Genomic DNA, 22071 nt, shown 5'->3' with positions numbered 1-22071 from the left:
GCCTGCTCCGTCCTGCTCCGGGGGCCTGGCCCAGCGGGCTCCCCCCTCGCCCGGCCGCTCCGTCCTCCCCGGGCCGGGGTCGCCCCCTCTTCGGGCTGGGGCGGGGGCTTGGTCAGAGCGGGACACTGAGGCTGCGCAGCCTCGGCCCCCAGCCTGTGCGCTGCCTGGACTTAGAGCACCGAGTCGGCTCTGGGAGACCTGGGGGGCCTGACTTCTAAGAACGGGCAGGTACATTCACTAGCCCTACTCCCTGCCTTCCTCTTTCACTGAAAGACAGGCTGTAGCTCCTTCTCCCGCAGCCCGGAGAAGTCCTCAGGAGCTGAGCTGTTAGTGCTTTGTACATACTGCTAAAGTGTTTCTATTGGTTTGCATAGTATTTATTGTTTTTCATATACACAAGGCTGATTACTGTACAGTTTACACTTTGAACACAGACTATGATATAAGTGCTTGAAGATATAGGAAACCTCTTGTCTATTGAACATGCTGGTGCAATCCTGGGACAGCCACCCGGCCCCCCCAGCTGAGCCAGAATACCCCTTCAGATGGGGCACTGGCGCCCTCTGAGCCCTACAGCTGAGCCTGGGGGGTCCTCGCCTCAGATTCTTATGTCCCTAACACAAGGAACCCCGAATGCACTCTAAAGGTAATGATTTTCCATTGGAAGATGATTAATACTGAAACTGGCAGAGAGAGAGAGAGAGAGAGAGAGACAACATAAAAAAATTCCAGTTTATCCACAGGAGATTCTATACAGCTTGGGATGTCACAGTAAAATCTGTGTGTACACTGAGGAGAGGGGAGAGGTGCTTGTGTGTATGTGTGCCTGTGCGTGTGTCCTGAATGTCATGTAGAAGGTTCTGGGAGGAGCAGCCCCCTGGGGAGTGGGCAGGGAGGTCACAAATGGAATGGAGGTGTGTGTCCACTGCCGGGAAGGCTGGCAGATGAGGACATAGGACTAAGGTGCCAAACTGATTTTGTGCCTAGTTTTCTTTTTTTTTTTTTTTTCTCTCCAGGAAGCCCACATGGATTTCCTACAGATGAGGTTGAAAAAAAAAAAAGTACCCTGTAACAAGTCAAAATTAAAATGATTTTTAAAAATAGATCATTCCCCAAGCACAAAAGAGCCCTTGTTGACTTTTGCGTTCACGCACTCTCTTGCGCTTGTTTTCTATCCCTCTCTCTCTCCCCACCCCCCTTCTTGAGGCGTTTGTCCTGATTCCCAACAGAGATCCGTCGTCGCTAGAGGCAGGATTGAGGACTGTAGGTCATGCGTCTACAGTCAGTCGTTCATGCGAATAGGAGACTACAGGAAGTCCCTTACAGAGATCATGCCATTGGCCTAGAGGACAGGTGTGCCACTTCCGCAGCCCTCCGCTCCAGCTCTCCTCCGGTGTGCATGGCAGAGTGTGTGGAGTTCAGGGTTTGGGTGTCGAGGTGTGATCCTGAGGGGCACAAAGACAAGGAATTACTTAGAATCAGAAGGTGTGGCTCGCAGCCTAAAACCCAAAGGCTGAGTTTTGTGCTGGCCGCTCAGGCAGGGTCTGATTCAGGAAAAGCAGCTTCCCCAAGCAAGGCAACGAGGCGAAAGGCGTTGAGCTTAGAGCCCCTGACCTTCCTGAACTTCTAGCCATTCTCCTCCCACTCCCCAGCCCAGAGGCTGCCTCTTGGGGGTGGGGGGTGGCCCAACCCTGCACTGGTCCCCTGCCAGGTGGACGAGCTCCCCAGAAAACCCTCCCATGCCTGCAGTCACCTGGGGAGAGATCCCCATGAGTAGATCCTCGAACCCAGGGCTTGTGCTAAAGAAGGTAGTGGTGCCCTCCACTTTTTCAGTTCGGCCAACATACACTGATGTCTGTAAGTGCCAGCCTTGGGGACCCAGAGATGGAGCAGACATGATCACAGGCAGCCTCAGGAGCTCATGGCCCTCCTTGGCTCTGGTCTACAAGTCTTACTGTCAACTGCCTCTGGCTCCTCTCCCCATCCCCCGTGGATGGACAGCCTCTGCTGTGGCATTTTTTTTTTTTTAAAGAGATCTCTGAAAAAAACAAGTGCATTCTCCCCAGGATATCATGTATATCAGGCTGGAGAACATGAGCTTTGCCTGCAGAGTGAAGAGTCCACATTCTGTAGCCTGGGGTTCACAGGGGGACACCACGCCTGCCACCTGATGGTGCCTCCTCGTCCACCCTGGGGTGAGAACTCCATGTTTCTGAGACCAGCCACTCTGGGATTCTGTCTGCAGGACTTTGGGATGGATGGGCAAAGGGAGCACATTTAAATAAAGAGGAGCCGACAGTCTCCTGGGTGGGGTAGGAAGTGACCCAGAAAGGCAGAGATGTATTCTGCCGCAGAGCTGTCCCCAGACAGGGAGCTGTCCCCGCCGTAAGGGTGACAGAGAGGGGGCTGGAGGGGTTGAGGTGAACTCAACTCTGAGTGGGTCTCCAGGGATGGGAGGGTCGTGCTAGGTTCCTTGCCAGAGGCTGCCACAAAATGAAACATCAGGCCTTCTGCTGCTGTGGCGCGAAGAGCCATCACCCTGGAGGGCAGGACTCTTCCAGCACTGCCTGGGCTTCTCTGTCGGCCAAGCTGGTCTCCTCCAAGCCTTCCCAACTCACAGTGCCCACCAGCTGCCCACCTTGTTCATGGCCCTCCCCTCACAGAGGCCGTCTAGTCTCTGCTGAAGCTCTGCTCACCACCTCAAGACCTCTCCTCCAGGAAGCCTCCCTGATAACTCTGGCTGCTTGTCATTTCTCTCCTTGCGGCTCGGGGAAGCTCCCACTCCCTCTACTCCCTTTTATTCAGAGCCATCGTAGAGCGCAGTGGGTAAGAGCAGGAACCCTGAAGCCAGCTAGGTTGCCTGAGTCCATACTCTGTCTCTGCCAATTTCCCTGGTCATGTCACTTACACTCCCTGTGACTCAGTTTCTGCTGCCCTAAAATGAGGGCAGTAATGGGATGTACCTCATTAGATCGCAGTGATGTTTCAAAGAGCTACAAAGAGCTTGGGCTGGTGTCTGTGGGCGTGAACCCTGACTAGCCTCTCTCTCAGGGCTCACACCTGCACTGTCTCCCCAGCTGGAGCAGAAACACCCTGAGGGCAAGGGCCTGGCCTTACCCTTCCCAGTGGTCCATCCCCACAATGCCCATCCCAGCACTAAGCACGCCTCAAACAAGAGACCTCCCAAAATCTTGAGCCCGGGGAAAACAGCCCACCATCTTCCACTTTTCTGCCCAGACACAGCGCAGAGGAGAGATATCAAGGCTTAGCAATTATTGTACGGTAACCACTTTGGTTACACGTCTAGGGGGAGGCCCCAGCAGTGGCAGGGGTAGGACTGGAAGGCAAGTCTCCTGGCTGTGACCTGGACCCTTCCACAGCCCTGCAGCTCTTGTCCTGGGTGTCCCGGGAGAAAGGGCTCACACTGTAACGAGCGGGGAGACCAGCCCCTGCCCACTCTAGTGGCCGTGCCGCTCAGGGCCTGGTCCCATCCCATCTCTCTGTGTGGTCCCTCCTATTCCTGCCCTACCCTGCGCTTGTGGCCCTCTCCCCTGGCCCTCGGCCCAGACTCGTGCCCCTGCGATGGTCTGGGAAGGAGGGTGGCCTGTAACTTAAAACAGCAACATAAAACATCACCCCTTGCCTCGCTGCCCCTTCCCAACGAGATTACCAATTGCTTAACTTTGAAACTCACTAAAACATCCCATTGTCGGAGCTCACAAAGAGTCTCTTAAAAAGGAAAACAAGAAAAAAGCAGCAGCCTTGTGGGGCCACAGCTTCCTGAACGTGCCAGAAGCCGGCCCACGGACACACAGAGAAATGCCAAGACCCAGCACCTGCCCGGGATTGCAGGGAGCCCGCCGATGCCGCTCCCCACTGGCGCGCTGGCATAGCTCATGCCTGAAGTCTCCGACCTACATCCTTGGGGCACCAAGCAAAACCCAGCAGCTGCTACTGTCTCCAGTGGTCAGGCCTTGACTAAACAGCAATTGTGTGGCTCCTTCAACACCACAGGAAGCACCATTCCCCGATTTGCCAGGCCTTGGATACAGAGTCCTTCCCAAGGTGGGAGTAACTGGGGGCAATCAGATGGGTGAGGGGGTCTAGTCATTCCTCCCCTGGGACGGGGGCATCCTGTCTTCTCTGAACAAACTTCTGACCATCGTTCCTTTTGGCCCACTTTTTAAATATCAAGTCTACAACATCAGCTCTAGGAGGATTGGAAGGAAAATCAAAATTGGTCCGGAGAACTCACTCTTCAAAACACATAAAAATCGCTCGAGGAGCTTGCTGTGGAATCCTGAGTTCCAGAATTTTGATTCAGTAGGTCAGGGGCAAGGAGCAGGAATCTACATTTGAACCTGACCCTGGGGGGCTGGTGACACAGGAGGTGGGTGGGTGACACTTTGAGAAACAGTGGGTGAGAACTTAACAAGTTCTCCAGCCTTTCTCAAATGTACCTCCTCTGTCATCATAACCAGCCCTCAAGGGAGAAGAGGCCTCCCTGCGATTTCGTGGTTTAGGAACCGGAGGCGCAGTGAGGTCGGTGACCAGCCCCGGGTCACACTATGGTCTCCTCTGCACTGAACACAGCTGTCCCGCCTCCTCACCACCGTTTGTCCATTACCATGACTATTTCTAAACCTCTCTACTGAAGTGGAAGGGACTATCTGTGCTCTCCCTCGAGGGGACAGAAGCTCAGGGCAGTGCAATGACTAGTGCAAGACAACACAACCTTGGAAATAGGAGGAGCCAGGCCTTGGCTCTAGACTCCCAAGCCCCAGCTTTGGGTCTCTCTGAAACACAGTAAATTCTCACCATGCGCAGGGGTCATGTTCGATAACATTGCCAGGGAAGCTGAATTAGCCAACACTGAACCATTGTTCTCAAGGAAAAGGCCCAGTTAGGGTCTTGTGAGCCTCTGTTTACTACATGTTTGTCAGACAATGAATGAATGTTTATGTGTGTTTCCCTATAAAGACACCTTATTAAATTCATTGTTGAGTCCTTGACCCCCCCCCCCCCAACTCATGCTGGTAAATCTTATCTAACACACATATTTGTCCCCATGGGGCACCCCACAGCCTTCTTGCCCTGAGGAACACCAGACAGCACCATGGCATGAGAAGCCATTTTAAACAGCAAAACCAGCAAAGAGCACAAAAATGCAAAAAAAAAAAAAAAAAAAAAATGGCACCAAACAGACTATAAAAAGGGCATTTGCTGATGGCCTGCGAGCTCAAGCCAGGGGGCAGACTGCCACCTTGTTTGCCCTCAGCTGGGAGCCGGCTCAGGGGCGACTCAAATTTCTCACCATGGTGTGTATGCCTGTGAATGAGCATGAAAGCACCGTGAGTGTGGATTTCGGGGTTAAAGTACATTCTAGCCGGTAGGCAAATTGGCAAGTTGGGACCCGTGAATACTGACGTGAATACTGAAGGTTGACTGTATGCGCTTGCAGGTGGGTGGTAGGAAGTCCTGAGGACATGAGAGCCATCAGGCCTTCACTGTGTACGCTGGGTGGTTGGGAGGGTGGAGCACTGTAGGCTGCCCACCAGGCCCTGTAGGACGTGGGCTGGAGCCTGCTTCCACACTGGCTCCCTCATCACTGTCCCCATTGCACGGTGCCCTGCCTCTTCCTGGCAGGGGCCCTAGCACTGTGCCGAAGCCCAGCCATCAGTGTTCCTCACGCCTGTGCTCAGTGCTCTAGAACCATGTCTTCTTTGGGGGTTTCAGCCACCTTGCGGATCATCTATAGAAAATTAAAAAAAACAAACAAACTGGGCTCCTCCATTCCTGCCTCCCAGCCTGGCTCCTGGCTGACTCCCTCCTGTTCAGGAACATTAGTAGAAGGAACCCCAGCCAACAGAGGTAGAAATTGCTGCTGCTGCCATAAGAAAAATGAGGCAGAAGAGTGCAGTTTTCCTTCCACTCCCTGCTTCTCCAAATTACTGGCACCTTTGGATTCTGTCCAGGATGCATCCCAGCTGATCTCCTAAACCAGCAGCCCGATGGGACCCCTGGCAGTGCTGGGGTTAACATGGTGACCTCCTTAAGCTGCTGAAGAGTCAGGTCTAATTTTATCCTATAACTGGATCCGCAGTCCTTTTTTTGCCCAAGTGCGGAGGTATGTTGGGAAGCCCAGAGCCAGCACTTCTGGTGGCTTGGGAGGCAGGGGCCCTGCTTTTTGCTGAATGCAGAAAGCCAGAGCCACTTTCCTCCTGGCCTGGAGCCAGGCCCGGGGCGGGGGCGGGGCAGAGGGGGGGTGGATGGGCAAGAACCTGGTGAGTGCTGTGCTGGGGCCGCCAGGCTTCCTTGCTTCCTGCTGACTCCCACCCCGATGCATCCTGTACTGAGCTGCCCCGAGCTGGGCGCAGTGAATGGCCTCGGGGCAGCTCAGTACAGGATCCCTCAGGGAGGATGAGGTCAGAGCTGGCCGCTGCAGCCCCCAGCACTGCGGGGGACCTGCTGGAGAGCCTCCGCTGCTGCATCTTCATGGCCCTCCTCATCGCAATCACTGCACATCCCTGCTTCTCAGCCATGCAGCCCCCACGGCCGGCACCAGACCCTGACAACCCTCCTAACTTGCTGGGAGAATGCCATCCACCCCGTGGGCCTGTTCACTTCACCCTTTCCTAGAAAGCAACAAGGCCATGTGTTTCCAGAAACACAAAGGAGAATTGGTGCCTTGGGGTCATCAGGCTTCTCGAAGGATTCTAGGTTCAAGAGACAACACTGTTCCAAGTCTGTCACTGTTGGAGCTCTCTGGGGAGTTGCGTTGAAATGGCTCAGCCTAGACGGACTCTACAGTGCTCTACCAGGTCCCTCCCCGCTCCTCCAACCCCATTGCTTGGCTTTCAGGACAGTATCACCACTGAGATTTATTGACTGCTTTCACTCATCAAAGCATTTTCTCAAATTTGTATTTTTGCACTCCTGGAGAAGTCAAGCAGCAGAAATTGTTGACTGTTTCCTTGAAGAGGAGTAAATCAACACTCAGAGATATAGTTAGTAGGTTGGGAAACCAGAATCTGTGCCTCAAGGCCACAGCACCACAGGGCCTCCTGCATCATGCTGGGGGTGGTAGAGCCCACTGGAGGAGGGGAGACCTGAGGACGTGCACAGCCATTCCCAGCACCAGCCACTCCACGAGGACCAGGCCATGCAGAGAGGATGCAGAAAGACAGTTACCTCCAGAGAGGCCATTTGAGGGGAGGGCTAGAGATCACTGCTTCCCCCTTTTCAGGCTGGCCCGCTTCACTATTTGAGCCCCCTTCCTGCTCTCTATGAGATCCGGCTGCAGGCTACTCCCTCTCAGCTCCACCTAGAGACAGCAGCAGAGACAGAATGCAGGACAGATGACACAGAGAGAGAGAGACAAGAAATAGGCGCGAAAGGAATGGCACTGTACGGGGCCGGGCTGTGAAAACCCTACAATGGGGAGGCCAGAGGGAGGGAGCACGGTGTAGATGCCCAGGGCAGGCACACAGGTAAGCAGCCGGCTGAGGGGCCGGGCGCCCTGACACACAGAGCCTCCCAGAGGCTGCAGCCACCGCAGTACCTGGGCGAGTTTCATAAAGGAATCAGTATCAGCATCCACCTCACTGGGGTCCTCCAGGGGCCCCTCAGCAATCACCTCTTCGTGCTCCTGGGTGTCATCGGCACCGGACGAGTCTATCTGCCGAACAACTTTGCGAATGATCTGGAAAAGAGGAAGAAGGGACGAAAGGCCCATGAAGCCATTGAGACAGCAGTTGAAGACCAGGTCCGTGGCAATGAGATGGGGGGAGGCAGCCTTTGTCTAGGGCTCCCTTCCTCCAGTGGCCAAGAACAGGGACTGCTCTCCCGCTCCCACCCCATGATGTGGAAAACTAGCTCTGGGCAGCCTAGAATTTGCAGATGGGTCTTAGCACATTTCACCAAGGATCAAGGTTTTTGCCTCTGCATACTGTTGGAAGGTCTCCTGAGGGCAGAGAAGCTCCTTTTCAGCTATAGGGATTCCAGACAATCAGGTTCCCTTATTCACTCACCCAAATATTCTAACACTGTCTACTCTGTACCTGTCACATACTTGGACTGGGAAGTAAAGACACAGACACCACTCCTGCCTATGTGCAGCACACTTTGCAAGAGGAAAGATGGGCATCTTGCTTCAATTTAGCGGGAGCAGCACCACAGTGGGAGCACATACATGGTCTCCCTAGGCTCCTTCTTCTCCCTCTGCCCAGACCTAGCACGGTGCCCAATACTTGGCAGGCAAAGTCAGGTCTAGTGAATTAAAATAAAATTCTGCTGCAACTCAATACATTTCCACAGCCTTTTTGTATGCAGAGGCCCGTGGTAGCTCAGGGACTACCAGCCAGCTGTTTCACAGCTGTTTCTGGCGCTAGCCACCACTGGACTAGATTTCGGTTGTTCCATGGAGCCTGGTCCTTCTGGAACAGAACAGCAGGAGCTGAATTCAGGTGCAGTCAGGTAGAGTGGCTACGAGGACTGTCATGCTGGACCCAGATGCCCAGAACTCCCCACACCTGAACCATCCCTTCTGAGCTCTGCTGACTATGAGGGCGTCCATGAGAAGCAAGAAGGTGAGCCCAGCACCCGTTGGCTTCTGGCCCTGCTGCCCCTCCCCAGCTCAGGGGGACTCTGTGCACCCACCTTCTTGGTGACGATGTTGCCCTGCTCATCTGTGAATTGTTCCTCTGTCACCTGCTCCTCTGGAATATTCTGAAACTCATTCCCCTAGAATTGCAGCAAAGGAGAAAACTCAAGATTAGTAAGTGGGTGGTCTGGGCATAAGGTGGAGGCTGAGGAACTGAAAGAGCACAGCCAACCACTGCTGTCGGACAAATCCCCGGCACGGCAAGAAACTCCAACACAGCTAGTAGCAGCAGCCAAAGGGCTCTGAGGGTGAGAGGTACCTCTGGGGGTGGTGGGGCCTGAGCCCCAAGCTTGCGAGAGCCCTGCATGCCTGATCCCTCAACAGCACCAGGGAGCAGAGGCAGTTACGCAAGTTTTACAAAGGGAGTCTCTGAGAGAGGAAGCAAAGCACCTGATTTATCTTTCAACAGCCCTTTACAGTGTGGAAGGCCCTTCCACAGATACCGATGCCCCGAGTGTGCCTTGCGGGCTTCCCAAAGCTGCTGGGGACATGAGAAGGACCAGAACAGGCCTCCCAGGTCTCTGAGCCGAGTTTCCCATGCCACCCCAGCACGGCCATGGGAGCAAGTGCCGCACACCTGCTCAGGCTCCAGGGCAATGGCTAGCCCTGGACTCAGATTCGGGGTCCTCTGCTTCCCCCAGCCACTGCCCCTGTACACCGCCGTGCCCTCAGCCCTGCCTCCTGCCTGGCTGTTACCTTCAGGAAAACCCGACGCCGGACCACCCTGGTGGAGATGGTCTCCTCATCGTCACTCACGCCCTCGCTCTCCCCCAGCTCCTTGTCCAGCTCCTGATGGATGTGCTTCAGCACAAAGCACAGGGAGCCCTTGACAATGTGCATCACGTTCTGACAGCTGACCAGAAAGAAGCCCAGGAGCACCAGGGTGACCAGAAGCTGGGTGATGAAAGTCCACATCCTCACCTCCTCTGGGGCCTAGAGGAGCCGCTGTGAGGCCCCAGCTCTCTCATTCTCCTCTCAGGCTCCCGAGTGCCCCAAGAACCCCTTTCATTCTCTCTCCACAGGACACTGGGCGGCCCCTCACTGGTATGGCCCACTCAGTGCCCTCCTGCCGAGACGCCCCAGGCTCTGCCCTCCCGCCTGGGTGACATCAGGCTTCGATAATTTTAGCTCCTCAAACCAGCTGCTGGGGCTGTCCAACTGGGCTAGAAGGGAGCGGGCAGGTGCGCGTGTCCCAGACACCAAGAACACTCGTCAAAATCACTCTGTGGGTGACGCGCCCCATCCCAGCCTCTTGCCCCCGCCCCAGGCCTGTGCCCTCCTATGCGGACTAGAAGCAGTTCTGCCCAGGGAAAGATTCTCTCTCTGGGACTCCAGGAAATAAGGCATCCAGAGACTGTGGCCACTTGCGTGTTTCTCTGGGCCATTACTGCCGTGATTAGAACGGAGTTCACCCCCACCCGTCGGGATGGGACCAGCTAATACCCTGGAGACAGATTTCAGGGTTTATTTCAAAAATAGCCCAGGGATGAGTGATTTGCTCAGGCCTAGCCACGTTAGCTCAGTGGGGTCCAGCACAGGTGGTGACGCCACCTGGAAGCCCGTCCAGTTCCCCTCTGCCCGAGGGCCCTAGGCAGGGCCCCAACCCCCTTCCAGGGGACAGCGGCCCTAAACATAAGTGTGCAACTGCTGTGTCTATTTAAGGCCTGTCCTCAAAGGTTCTTCCCAGGCTGGGTGTCAGTGTCCGGGAGCAGGCCGACAGGCCTGAGGCTCGCCTTTGCAGAGCTGATTCATAAATGCAGTGGTGGCAGCTTGGGGCCCCAGGAATCTCACTTTCCGGATCAGGCTGTGCCTCTTCTGAGTAACAGGCCACATGGCAGGGGGAACAGAGATCTGGGGCACAACCCAGTGACCCTGCAACTCACTCGTTGGGGGATTTGGGGAATCTGGGCACTTCCTTCTGGAACCAGGGACGCCCTGGACTGCCACTGTGCCGCCTCTGGAGAGGAGCGCAGGGCGTGGGCGTTCCCACCACCATGAGTAACGTGTCACAGGAGCAAGCCCTCCGGCGGTGGGGGTCACGGGAGGAGCCCTCTGGTGGTGGGTACCGCTCTGCAGGTGCGGCGTGTGTGCGCAGCACATAACCACTCGGTGAGGCTTCCCGACAACCCTGCCAAGTGCAGGTTCTATGATTTTCCCACTTGACTCAAAGGAAGTGGAGGCGCAGAGTCAGAGTGAGTAATCCAAAGGGTCGGACTCCAACTCCTGTCACTCCGCAATTCTGCCGCATTTTGACAGGGAAGCACCCAGAGAAATACAAGCCCATCGCACATGCAAAGGAGCTGGGCACTGGCAAGGATTCAATTTGGGCCCAGCCAAGAAGAGTCCAACTTCAGGTATTTCCATTTGTGGCCTCAGAGAAGAATGTCTTATAGACATTTCGGGCTTGCCTCCCTAGCTCCAAATTATAGGGCATCTCTCTCTCTCTCCATCAGTGTTTTCAGAGACACCAGAAGTGCTCTGCAAACCCCTGCCTTAAGCGGGCCTCATGATCGCCCCCCAGGTCCTGTCAGATGATCAGGACCCTGGCTCATGTATGCCATCTTAACCCTGACCTGGAAGGCATTAGTCTGGTGGCTCTGCACGCTCACTCGCTCTGACTGGAAGCAAGAGATCCAGACACTCCTGGCCCTCACACTGGTTTGCTGTGTGACCCTGGAGAATCCCTCAGCCTCTCTGGGACCCCTCAGCCTCCTTCCTTATAAACAAGGCAGTTGGACCCTATGACCCAGAAAGCTTGTCCTGTGAGTTCCAGGAGTGCTCTTTTCTCCCCAGTTCTCCCTTCACCAGAGGCTGACTGAAGAGGGGCTGTGGATAAGAAGGCCCCTGGAATCCTTGTCTATCCCCAGGAATCAGGAGCACAGACCAGTCCATAGCACCTGTACTCTCAGCCAAGTGCCTGCTATTAAGAGCAGGACAAGTGCCAAAGAATAGTGTGCTGGCCAAGAGTGCACGGAGTGGTCTGGGGACCAAGATGGACCTGGCCGCCTGTTCTGTTGGAGGCACGTACTTGGCGGGAAGTAGTCTAAATAAAACCTTATTAGATTCCTCACAGTTCTTTGCAGCCTGTAACCCAGGACTGCGGTGACGCTAACCTAGCCATGCCCACCCCCCCACCCCCCCACCCCCCCCACCCCCCGCAGGTGCCCACTAGGCCTTGGCTTCCAGCAGGGCAGAGAAAGAGGAAGCAGCAGGGGGCAGGGGAGGAAGAGCTCCTGGGTGAGGAAGTGGTAAGGACTGAATCAGAAGAAAGAAATGCAGAACGCATTGTTTATGCATGCACTAAAAATACACAGGCATGGGACAGCGATGCAAATTTCTTAAAGAACGCATACATTAAAAAGGCACACCTTAGTAAGATGCCTGGGATTTGTTTCCAAAAAATATGGTGGGGGAGAGAAGAGGGGGTAGGTATAGATGAAACAGGATTGGCCACAACTGGGTAACTGCAGAGCCTGGGTGGTGTGTGCACGGAAATGAATATGCTATTCCATCCGTTTTTGCATTTATTTGTAATTTTTCATAATAAAAAAAATTCCCCAAACACATTAAAATGGGTGTCCATGGGAATAGGACTGGGGAGTGAAGTAAAAGCAAATAGATAAAATCAATACAGCAGGGCAGACCCAAAGTGGAGAGGGAGGTCTGAGGGAGGCAGGGACCTAAGTCAGAATGAGGTGGGGCACCTCTCCAGGTCCATGTGCTGAGCCCCACCCAGAGGATTACAGAATTCCCAAGCCAGGGAGCCCTTGCCATAATCCATTCACTCCTCATTTACCAATGAGCAAACCAAGGTGCTGAGAAGAGAGGGGATTGTCTGTGGCCATGAAGACCATGGTAGGACCAGAGTTAGCCTAACGCCCAAGCCTCTCTGCTCTACACCCTTCCTAAAACACGGTGGAAAAACAAACAAAACCCATGGCTTTGGAATCAGCCAGATGGAACTCCAAAGCCCATCTCTGACCCTGTGACCTTGGGCAAGCTGCTCAACCCTCAGCTGCCACATGGGAATAAGAGCTGAGAGCCAAGGCAGCATAAGCATGACAACCACACAGGCCCTGCCTGGGATCCTCAGGTGCTCCGAGAATGTTAGCTCTTCTCTTGTCTCAGCAGAGACAGTGACTCTGTATCCTTACTTCTAGAGAAACTGAAGTCACTGCCACAATTCCTAAAGAAGGGAATCATGCTTTGCCTGGGGCTCGCCTGAAAGAGAGGCTGCCCTCGGCCTCAGGCCCCTTGAGCACCGGTGAGGGCATCACCAGGTGACTCTGTGCAGGCTCTCACCTCTGCCATCTGGGAGAAAGTGCTCTGAGCCTCCTGCACCAACTCGAGGTGGCTTTGTCGTCTCCGTTCCCTGTCAGCCGGGGTGCTTTCAGCCTCTGGCTGCTCTTCCCAAAAGTGCTCACTTGCAGACACCAGGCCCTTCTTATACTCCTGAGACCCACTGGGCTCCAGCTCTTGGATGGTGGTGACCGTACTCTGGAATGAGGGTGGGCCTTGGGTGACCTCTTCTTGCCAGAAACCTTGTTCAGCATCTTGCAGGTATGAGACAATGGAGCCTTCCTCATTGCAGTCCTGCAGCCTGGGGTCCAGGGAGAGAGAAAGGACACCTGGTTATCCTTCAGTCTCTGGCTGCTCAGACACCCTCCCGCTCCAGAGCCCTGGCCCCCCATCCTGTACTATACACCCGAGGGATAGGGCTGCATGAGCAAATCACACACAGCCAGCATGTGCTGCATATGGCTCCTTGTCCTGTCCAGAGAGGCACAGTGGTCCATCCATGTCGTCCAGGTGGAGGGGGCCATGGGTACCGGTGCTACTGGTCCCATCACTTTAAGCAGATGGCTCTCCACCCCGGGCTCCTGAAGCACTTGGCTCACACTGCTGGGCGTCACCAGGTCTCCACACCTATCACCTCACCTGCCTCCCCTCCAGCCCTTCAGGCCACCTGCACTCCACAGTTCTGATTCAATAAGTGCTCATCCAATAAGTGGCCACCCCCCTGGAAGCACACTCTTCTATGGCTTCCAAAACATCACATTTGACTGGTTTCTGCTACCCCCTCTCCCCTCCACCCCCGGCTACCACTTCTTGTTGTTGTTTGTTGATTTCTCCTAATTTCCCTGGCTTCTGAACACGGGAGCACCCCAGGGCTCAGTTCCCAGATCTCATTCTCTACCTACATCCACTTCCTAAGTGAGCTTGTTCAATCTGTGGCTTCACAGCCCATCTGTGTGCTCATCACACCCAGGCGTGCACACACAGCATCTCCTCCTTCACCTACAGATGTGCATACCCCCCAACTGCCTCTGCACATCTCTTCTTTGGGGACGTCTAATGGGAGTCTCAGGATAGCACGGTCAAGTCCAATCCTGTGACTTTGTCTCCAACCCATTCCTCCACACCGCAGCAAACATTATCTCCATCCCTCCAAGGGTCAGATCGAGGATCCAGTAAACTCTGACTTCTTTCTTTCTCTCCCACTCCACATCTTACTTGCCGGCAACCCTTTCGGTTCAACCTTCAAATATATATCCTGAACACAATCACTTGTTGCCACCAGCACAGCTCCCATCTTGGTCCATACCACCAGCAACGCTCACCTCCTGGCTAATCTCCCCACCTCGAGGCCTGGACACATCAGGCTGCTCTCAAGGTAGGTGTCACATCACCTCATTCCTCTGCACAAAACCCTCTGGTGGCTCCCTGCCCCATCTAGTAAACGCCAAAGTCTTTCGTCTTTCTACGACTTCAAGGCCTGCCATGTCTAGCCCCATAACCCCCCTCAATCACCGTGCTGGGATCAGTGATCTTCTCACTGTTCCTCGTCTATGCCCACTGCAAGCCTTTGCACTGGCCAGGCCTCCTGTTAGAGAGCTGCCCTCCTGTATTCTCAAGGCTCACCCCTTAATTCCTTCTGGTCTTTACTCCAATGTCATGGTTTCAGGCTTCTGCAGCTACACCAGCCCTCATTTAGGCCATCTGCTCTCCACAAACATACATACAACCTACCCACTACCCTCCTTTATTTTCCTTTTTAGCACTATCATCTAACTTTTCCCTTTTGGGGGGGCAGTGCAGAGAGAAAGGGAGAGAGGGAATCCCAAGCAGGCTCTATGCCCAGCACAGAGCCTGATGTGGGGCTTGACCTCACGACCCTGAGATCATGACCTGAGCCAAAACTGAGTCAGATGTTTAACCTACTGAGCCACCCAGGTGCCTCTAACTTTTCCCTTTTATTAATGCTTTCCATTTCATTGGTTTTATCTCATTTACTGTCGTTTCCCCACCAGAACATAAACTTCTGGCAGGTGGAGACTTTGTCTATGGTGTTCAATGCCACATTCCCAGCGCCTAGGCACATTTTACAGGTGCCGGGCACACTCAATACCTACTGTTGGGTGAGTGAATGACATTCACCTGTCCCCACCGGAGGGCTGGCCAAGGTCAGAGAACCGAACTGTTCATCCCGAGACCTAGCACCAGGCCCTCTGGTTCCCCACAGTGGTGCAGCGGGCAGCTCGCACGCAGTGTGCGCAGCACGCGCCCAGTCAGTGCAGCTCAATGGCCAGTGCTGTGGGGTGCTGGAGGGGGTGGTGGCCTATGCCGGGGGATGCCACTGTTTCACTCTGAATCCTCACGGCCCCATCATCCAATTCTCCCTGCTCATCAAAGGATTTGAGTGGGAAAGGAAAATGAGAGGAAATAAATCCTTGTCGTCTCATCTTTGTAAAAGGCTTTCTTTTCCCTCTGCCTGCAGTATTCGGGCCACCCTGAGTGGACCCCAGGGAAGGGCCTGGCCAGCCTGGGCTTCTGAGCAGGCCCGAGGAGCCAGGTGGGTGGGAAGAGGAAAGAAACGAGGACAGGTTTTCCACGTCCTGGCCAGACCTGAGCCACCTGGCTATGGTGGTGTGCACAGTCTTCAGGGGCACACGGGCTATCTCCGTGCTTTAGGGAGGGTTTAGGAAGTGACTCGGGGCAAGGGCCACTGTGACTCAGTTCCTGCGCCAGTCCAGCCAGGCCAGGTGGCCCTCCACACTCCGCCAGCCCCGGGGGCAGGGCGGGCCCACTGCCATGGATGTGAGTCGGGCCTGTGGCCTGAGACCCTCCGTGTCTGCCCCAGGCCCTCCTGCCTGAACTGCAGGCCCACTGCTGCCCTGCTGCAGGCCCAGGCGCCACCCGGGAGAATCACCAGTCCCTCCCCAAGTGAAAGCTCTGTTGTGCCCCTACTAAGCCCACCAGGCTCACACCTTCAAAGGGGTAAAGCAGAAGGGCACCATTATCAGCTCTGTCACACGCAGGCTGTGTGACTGGCTGAATAACATCCCCGGTCCCGGTGCTTCTAGGTTTCTAAATATGGTCTTCAATGATAAGCACCCAATAGCGACAGGGGCCCCGAGCACCTATCCTCAGCTGCACTTTGGAGAGGCGGCCATACCAAGCCTTCCTCATGCCCTCCCCTATGCCAACCCCCCACCCAGCCTCTCTCCTCTCTTGCGGGCCACAGGATCTCCGGGGGCCTCTGGGGCATCTGGCCCTCACAGATAACAGCTCCACCCATACAGGACAGAGGCCTGAGCAAGCTAGCACCACACAGAGCTGCTTACTCCCGGGCAGTTAGGAGGCGGTGGAAGGGGGGCAGGAGGAGAGCAGTACCTAAGAATTCCCTCTGTGCTCCCTGTTGGGCACGATCTCACCCGAAGCCCAGGAAGACGATAAGCATCCTGCCACAGCAGCCCAGCCCTTACCTCTCCTGGCTTGGCTCCATCACCCGACTCACGCTGGGGGATTCTGTGATGTGGGCTTGCACCCTCTGCTGGCCTGAAACAAGAGACACTTCATTCTCTGAGTCCTGCCCTGCACCTGTGGAGTCCTCCTGCCTCTTAGGACCTGGCAGCTTCTCTTCTGACCTCTGACCTTCTTCCTGGTCAAGCAAATCAATAAGGCCATTTGTGGCATCTGAATCCACTGTATCGTCCTCCACAAGGTCCAGCGAGCCCAGTGTGGGGCCCTGGGGTTCCTCGGAGAGCACCCCCTCTGGCTTCCACTCGTGGCCGGTGGCATCAGAGTCCTCGGCCTTGCTGCACTCCAGAGAGGAGTCCTCAGCAGTGACCAGGGAGGGCGTGAGGCCCGCAGACCACACCTGCATGTCAGACATCTCCAGCATGGCGTCATGCTCCGTGGCCGCCAAGGGGATGGCATCTATGACCGACACCTCGTTCCAGTACTGGTCTGCACGCAGCGGAGAGGGAAGCGCGTAGTGCAGGGAGGCAGGGGACAGCAGCTCGTCCTGCAGCGAGGAGTAACCTGGATGGGCAGACAGAGGGCAACATGCTCCAGAAGCGATTTTTGTCACACATACTCATGTGCAAATTCATGCATATGCACACGCACACACAGGCACAGCCACAGAGAGGCATGCACATTCCGGGGAGGAGGCTTTCCAAGCTCAGTGGCCAATTCTCAGGCCTGTGGCTGCTGCCCAGGGCACCCGGGCAGGAGAGACAAGGCTCTGGGATGGGCAGGGGACAGCCAGGAGGTGGTGGCAGAGAAAAGGGCTCATTTGTTGAATGGCAAAGACAAGAGACTGGAATTCTTTCTTATCCAGTTCCGAGTGCCAGATCAAGAAGCTTTGACCCAAAGGATTTGGGCTCCAATTTGTCTCCAAACGATGAAAGCCCACTTCTTGATGTCTAGGCAGAAAGAAATGTTGCTCTTTCTTTGCTCAAAATATTCCCTTAGCACAGTCCTTGGGGTATCAGTCAGGGATGTGTCTTAAAGGGAGGGAACAGCACCTCCTGATCTGGGGGCAGTCACCAAACTGGAGGGGCCTAATGGGGTCCACTGAACACCCACTCTCAGCAGGGTGGCCAAATGGGAAACCACTTGGTTCAGATGAAGCAACTTTTCCTCAAGTTGCAGACTGGTTCTGGAAAACCCTGAACGATCTAAGGTGGTACAAGTGGGAGTACTAAGGGTTCAGCATAGGGAGCCAGGTCAGAGGGCAGCAGAGGCACCTGGCACGCCTGCCCTGCAGCTCCTTGCCTGCTGGCCCTGCACTGCTCACGCCAGCTCCCGGTGGGCAGGGACCCGCGCACTGCAGCCGGCTAGCTCGGGCCCTAAATGTGTGGCCTGGTGGTCACCGTAGGCCGCTCAGACATCTGTTCCTTGTGGCTGGCTCAGCTAGGAGTTCCTGTTAGTCTTCTGTTGGTTCTGGAATTGGCTTCCTCCTGTCCAGGAGGGACTTGGAGCCTGAGTGAGCAACACATGTCAGTGCAGGAGGAATGAGTGCAAGCCGAATGGGCACTCTTCTGTCAGGTGGCTCTTCTGCTCTTCTCCAGGCAGGCGTGGGGTCCATGGAGAAGCCAAGGAAGGCCTCTGACTCCCCTTCAGAGCTGGTGTCAGTGTGTGGGTGGCAGAAGGGACTGGAAGACAAGCTTCTCCATTCAGCTCAGCTTATCTGAGGAACCGGAGTCTAAAGACCCAGTAGAACCAAACCAGGACCCCGTGGGGCACAGACGAGGCTGCCTCTACAGTCTCTAGGGACCTCCCTGTGCCCTAAGAGGTCCCTAATCTAGCATCTAGACTCTGCATCCTGCCATTTACGCCTCACCGTCCTGCATGCAGCTATTCCCTGGGCTTGGCCCTTCTCATAGCCAAATGGACCCTCCTCATGCCAAGGCTGGAACTTGGCTCCAGCTCTCCCACCTCTTCTCTACTTGAGACATCTGCAGCTATCCTCATTCACCCACTTGTTCAACCAGAAGGTACTGAGGTCCACTTATGTGCCAGGTACTGTGCTAAAGGGCAAAGGACTGCAAACACACAAATGCACACAAAGACGGGTTGTCTTTATCCTCTGTTCTCCTGATGTTTTCCCAGTGACTTCAGCTCACCTTGCTTCCCCCCATCTTTGAACCCATCCTGTGCTCCCTCACTAAGCTGGTTCGTGGGACTGTCCACTCTTCAAAGGCAGAGATGGTGTCTCCCTCTTCCTCTCACTTTCCTAGAACAGGACTGGGAATCCATTGGCCCTGGCAACTCATGCAGAGAGCTCTCCAGATGTGTGAGGAGGACACAGGAGCCAGAACAGATGACCTCAGTCACGTGTAGTAAAACTACAATTGCTGATTTGCATGTGTGCTCTGGGTGCCAGGAACCATGCTGTGTGATTGACCTACACCCTCTCATAATCTACCCAGGAGAGCTGTCTTCCTGTCTTCCTTGACCCATCTGTACAAGTCTCTGTGCTTTCAAGTCCCAAGATGAGAAGGAAGAGAAAGAGACCATCAGGTGCTGGGTGGCTGGCAGCATAGGGCTGTGCTTGTGGAGACTAACAGCTCTGGCCAAATGAGGAGGACCAAAGAGGAGGTGGGAGAGTAGGAGAAATGGGTGGGCCACAACTTCCCGTTAAATCCAAGCCATTGTATATGGAACCATGACCTACAAACTGAAAAACCAGGGCCGATGGCCTTCAAACCCTCCATGGAAATCTCTTTGGAATATATGTGAGCAGAACATTTTATTCAAGTGATCACTTTTCTTTCTTTCTTTCTTTCTTTTTTTAAAGATTTTATTCATTTACTTGAGAGAAAGAGCAGAGCGAGAGAGCACATGAGCTGGGGAAGGGGCAGATAGAGGGGGAGAAGCAGGTTCCTCACTGAGCAGGGAGCCCAATGCAGGACTCAAACCCTGGGATCATGACCTGAGCCAAAGGCAGACGCTTAACTGACTGAGCCACCCAGGTGCCCCTTTTCTTATTCTTGAAGACATTATTATATCATTTCTATTACTAATCAAGCATCTATTTTATTTAAAAAATACCTAATATGTTATTTTTAATTGTCACAAAAACTCTACAAGGAAAGCAATATTACTCTTACTTCCCAGATTAGGAAACTAGAGGTTCAGCAGGTGGCTCAGGGCACACAGTTGGTGAGAGTGGTCTTGTCACTGGATTCTGCTGTTAGCATCTTTTAAAATTGCTTTATTGAGGTATAGTTGACATACAGTAAGTGCACATATTTGAAGGAGATAATTTTATAATTTTATAAGCTCCAAGAAACAATCACCACAATGAAAATTCATTGCTCTTGAGAGGTGTCCTCACGCTTCTTTGTAATCCTTGCTTCTGCGTCCCCATTCCCAGGTAACCACTGATGGGCTTCTATCACTACGCATTGGGTTGCATTTCCCAGAACTTTATATAAATGGACTTAGACAGTGTATACTCTTTCCTGTCTGTTCTTTCACTAGACATCCTTATTTGGTCATCCACGGCTGTTGAACGTATTGATGATATATCCATTATTCCTGCTGTGCTGCACTCCATTAGATGGATATACCACAGTTGGTTCATCCATTTACCTGTTCATGCACATTTGAGTTGCTTCCAGTCTAGTTTGGGGCTGTTACAAATAAAGCTGCTTGTCTGTGTGAACACATGCTTTTTCATTTGGGTACACATCTAGGAACAGAGTGGCTGGTTCATATGATAGGTGTATTTTAACCTCTTAAGAAGCAAAGTATTTTCCGAATTGGTTGTCCCATTTTGTTCCACCAGCAGTGTATGAGAGTGCCAGTTCCCCATATCCTCAATGATACCTGGTATGATCAGCCTTTTGCATTTTAGCCATTCTTACAGGTGGTTAGTGGTATCTCCTTATAGTTTTTTTTTATTTTATTATTATTTTTTTAAAATTTATGATAGTCACAGAGAGAGAGAGAGATGCAGAGACACAGGCAGAGGGAGAAGCAGGCTCCATGCACCGGAGCCCGACGTGGGATTCGATCCCGGGTCTCCAGGATCGCACCCCGGGCCAAAGGCAGGCGCCAAACCGCTGCGCCACCCAGGGATCCCCTCTCCTTATAGTTTTAACAGGTTATTTCCTTAATGACTGTGAGGCATCTTTTTAGGTGCTAATTTGCAATCTGTATCTCTTCTGGGTTAACTGTTCAAATCTTCTGTTCTAAAAACTGGGTTGTTTGTTTTCTTAATATTGAATTTTGAGAGTTCTTTATATATTCTGGATACAGGTCCTACATCAGATGGTCATTTCCAATAGTTTCTCCCAATCTGTGGCTTATGTTTTTACTTTCTTAATAGCATATTTTGAATCACAAAAGTTTTAAATTTGATGAAGCCCAATTTATCACTTTTCTTACAGATTGCACTTTCAGTGTTGCCTTGGAAATCTTTGCCTTACCTAAGATTTCTAAGGTTTTCTTTTATATTTTCTTCTAGAAGTTTTATAGTTTTATGTTTATTTCTAGAAGCTTTTATGTTGGGTTTTACATTTAATCTACCATCCACTTTGCATTAATTTTTGTATATGCTGATGCAAGGTATGATCCAAGTTCATTTTTGCTTATGAATTTCCAATTGTTCCAGCCCCATTTATAAAAATTATCCTTTCTACACCAAAATGCCTTTGCACTTTTGTTGAAAATCAGTTGTTCATATATATGTGGTTCTATTTCTGAACTCCATTCTGTTCCACTGATTTATTCATCTTTATGACAATGCCACACTGTAATGATTACTGTAGCTTTGTAATACATCTTGAAGTCAGGTAGTGTAAATCCTCCAAATTTGCTTATTTTCAAAGTTGTTGTGGATATTCTAAGTCCTTTACATATGAATTTTAGAAGCACTCTGTCTACAAAAAAAGCCTACTGGGATTTTTTTTTTTTTTTTTTAACATGCCTGCTGGGATTTTGATTGGGATTGCATCAAATATATGGATCGTTTAAAGGAGAAGTGACAATATCAAGTCTTCTGACCCATTAACAAGGTGCATCACTACATTTATTTAGGTCTTCTCCAACTGCTTTCAGTAATATTTTGTAATTTTCAACATGTAAGTCTTTCACATCTTTTACCAGATTAATCTCAAAGTATTTCAATGTTTTCAATGTGACTGTAAATGATATACTTTTTAAAATCTCAATTTACAATTGTTTACTGCTAGGATAAAAAACGTTGAAACGCAATTAATTTTTATATATTGAAATTGTATTCTGCAACCTCACTAAACTCACCTATGAATCACTCTTTTGTAGATTCCATGAGATTTTTTATATAGTTGATCTTACTATCTGTGATTAAAGAGTTTACTTCTATCTTTCCAATCTGGTTGTCTTATATTTCTCTTGCTTGCCTTACTGTATTGGCGAGCATCTCTAATGCTGAACAGAAGCAGCAAAAGTAGGCATCATTGTCTTGTTACTGAACTCAGAGGGAAAGCATTCAGTATTTTACCATTAAGTGTAATGCTAGCTTCAGGTTTTTTGTAGATGCCCCTTATCAGGTTGGATGAATTCCTTTCTATTCTTTGCTATTCTTTCTATTCTATTCTTTCTAAACTTTGCTAGGAGTTTTTGTTGTTGTT

The 22071-nt window shown here is 52.5% G+C and overlaps 1 protein-coding gene across 16 annotated transcripts in view; it reads right to left on the bottom strand.

Moving 5' to 3' along the window:
• Positions 1-361: 361 nt before the first annotated feature.
• ANK1 (ankyrin 1) overlaps positions 362-22071 on the bottom strand; it is a 215778-nt gene continuing 194068 nt past the window's right edge. For 5 of the 16 annotated variants that reach the window (XM_072763453.1, XM_072763454.1, XM_072763455.1 and 2 more), the window contains 6 exons: positions 16429-16987; positions 12965-13262; positions 8659-8742; positions 7562-7702; positions 7192-7324; positions 362-1445 (listed from right to left, as the gene is read on the bottom strand). In XM_072763453.1, the coding sequence (XP_072619554.1) occupies positions 7226-7324; positions 7562-7702; positions 8659-8742; positions 12965-13262; positions 16429-16987 (1181 nt within the window). In that variant the 3' untranslated portion in view covers positions 362-1445; positions 7192-7225. Of the gene's footprint in view, positions 1446-7191; positions 7325-7561; positions 7703-8658; positions 8743-9358; positions 9883-12964; positions 13263-16428; positions 16988-22071 lie in introns of those variants that run through there. The other 11 variants (XM_072763456.1, XM_025993652.2, XM_072763461.1 and 8 more) reach the window with 5 other exon arrangements.

The sequence above is a fragment of the Vulpes vulpes genome, chromosome 7, assembly GCF_048418805.1.
Source record: "Vulpes vulpes isolate BD-2025 chromosome 7, VulVul3, whole genome shotgun sequence".
NCBI classification, from domain to species: Eukaryota; Metazoa; Chordata; class Mammalia; order Carnivora; family Canidae; genus Vulpes; species Vulpes vulpes.
Note: the sequence above shows the minus strand (reverse complement) of the source record. Positions and strands in the feature narration are given on the sequence as shown.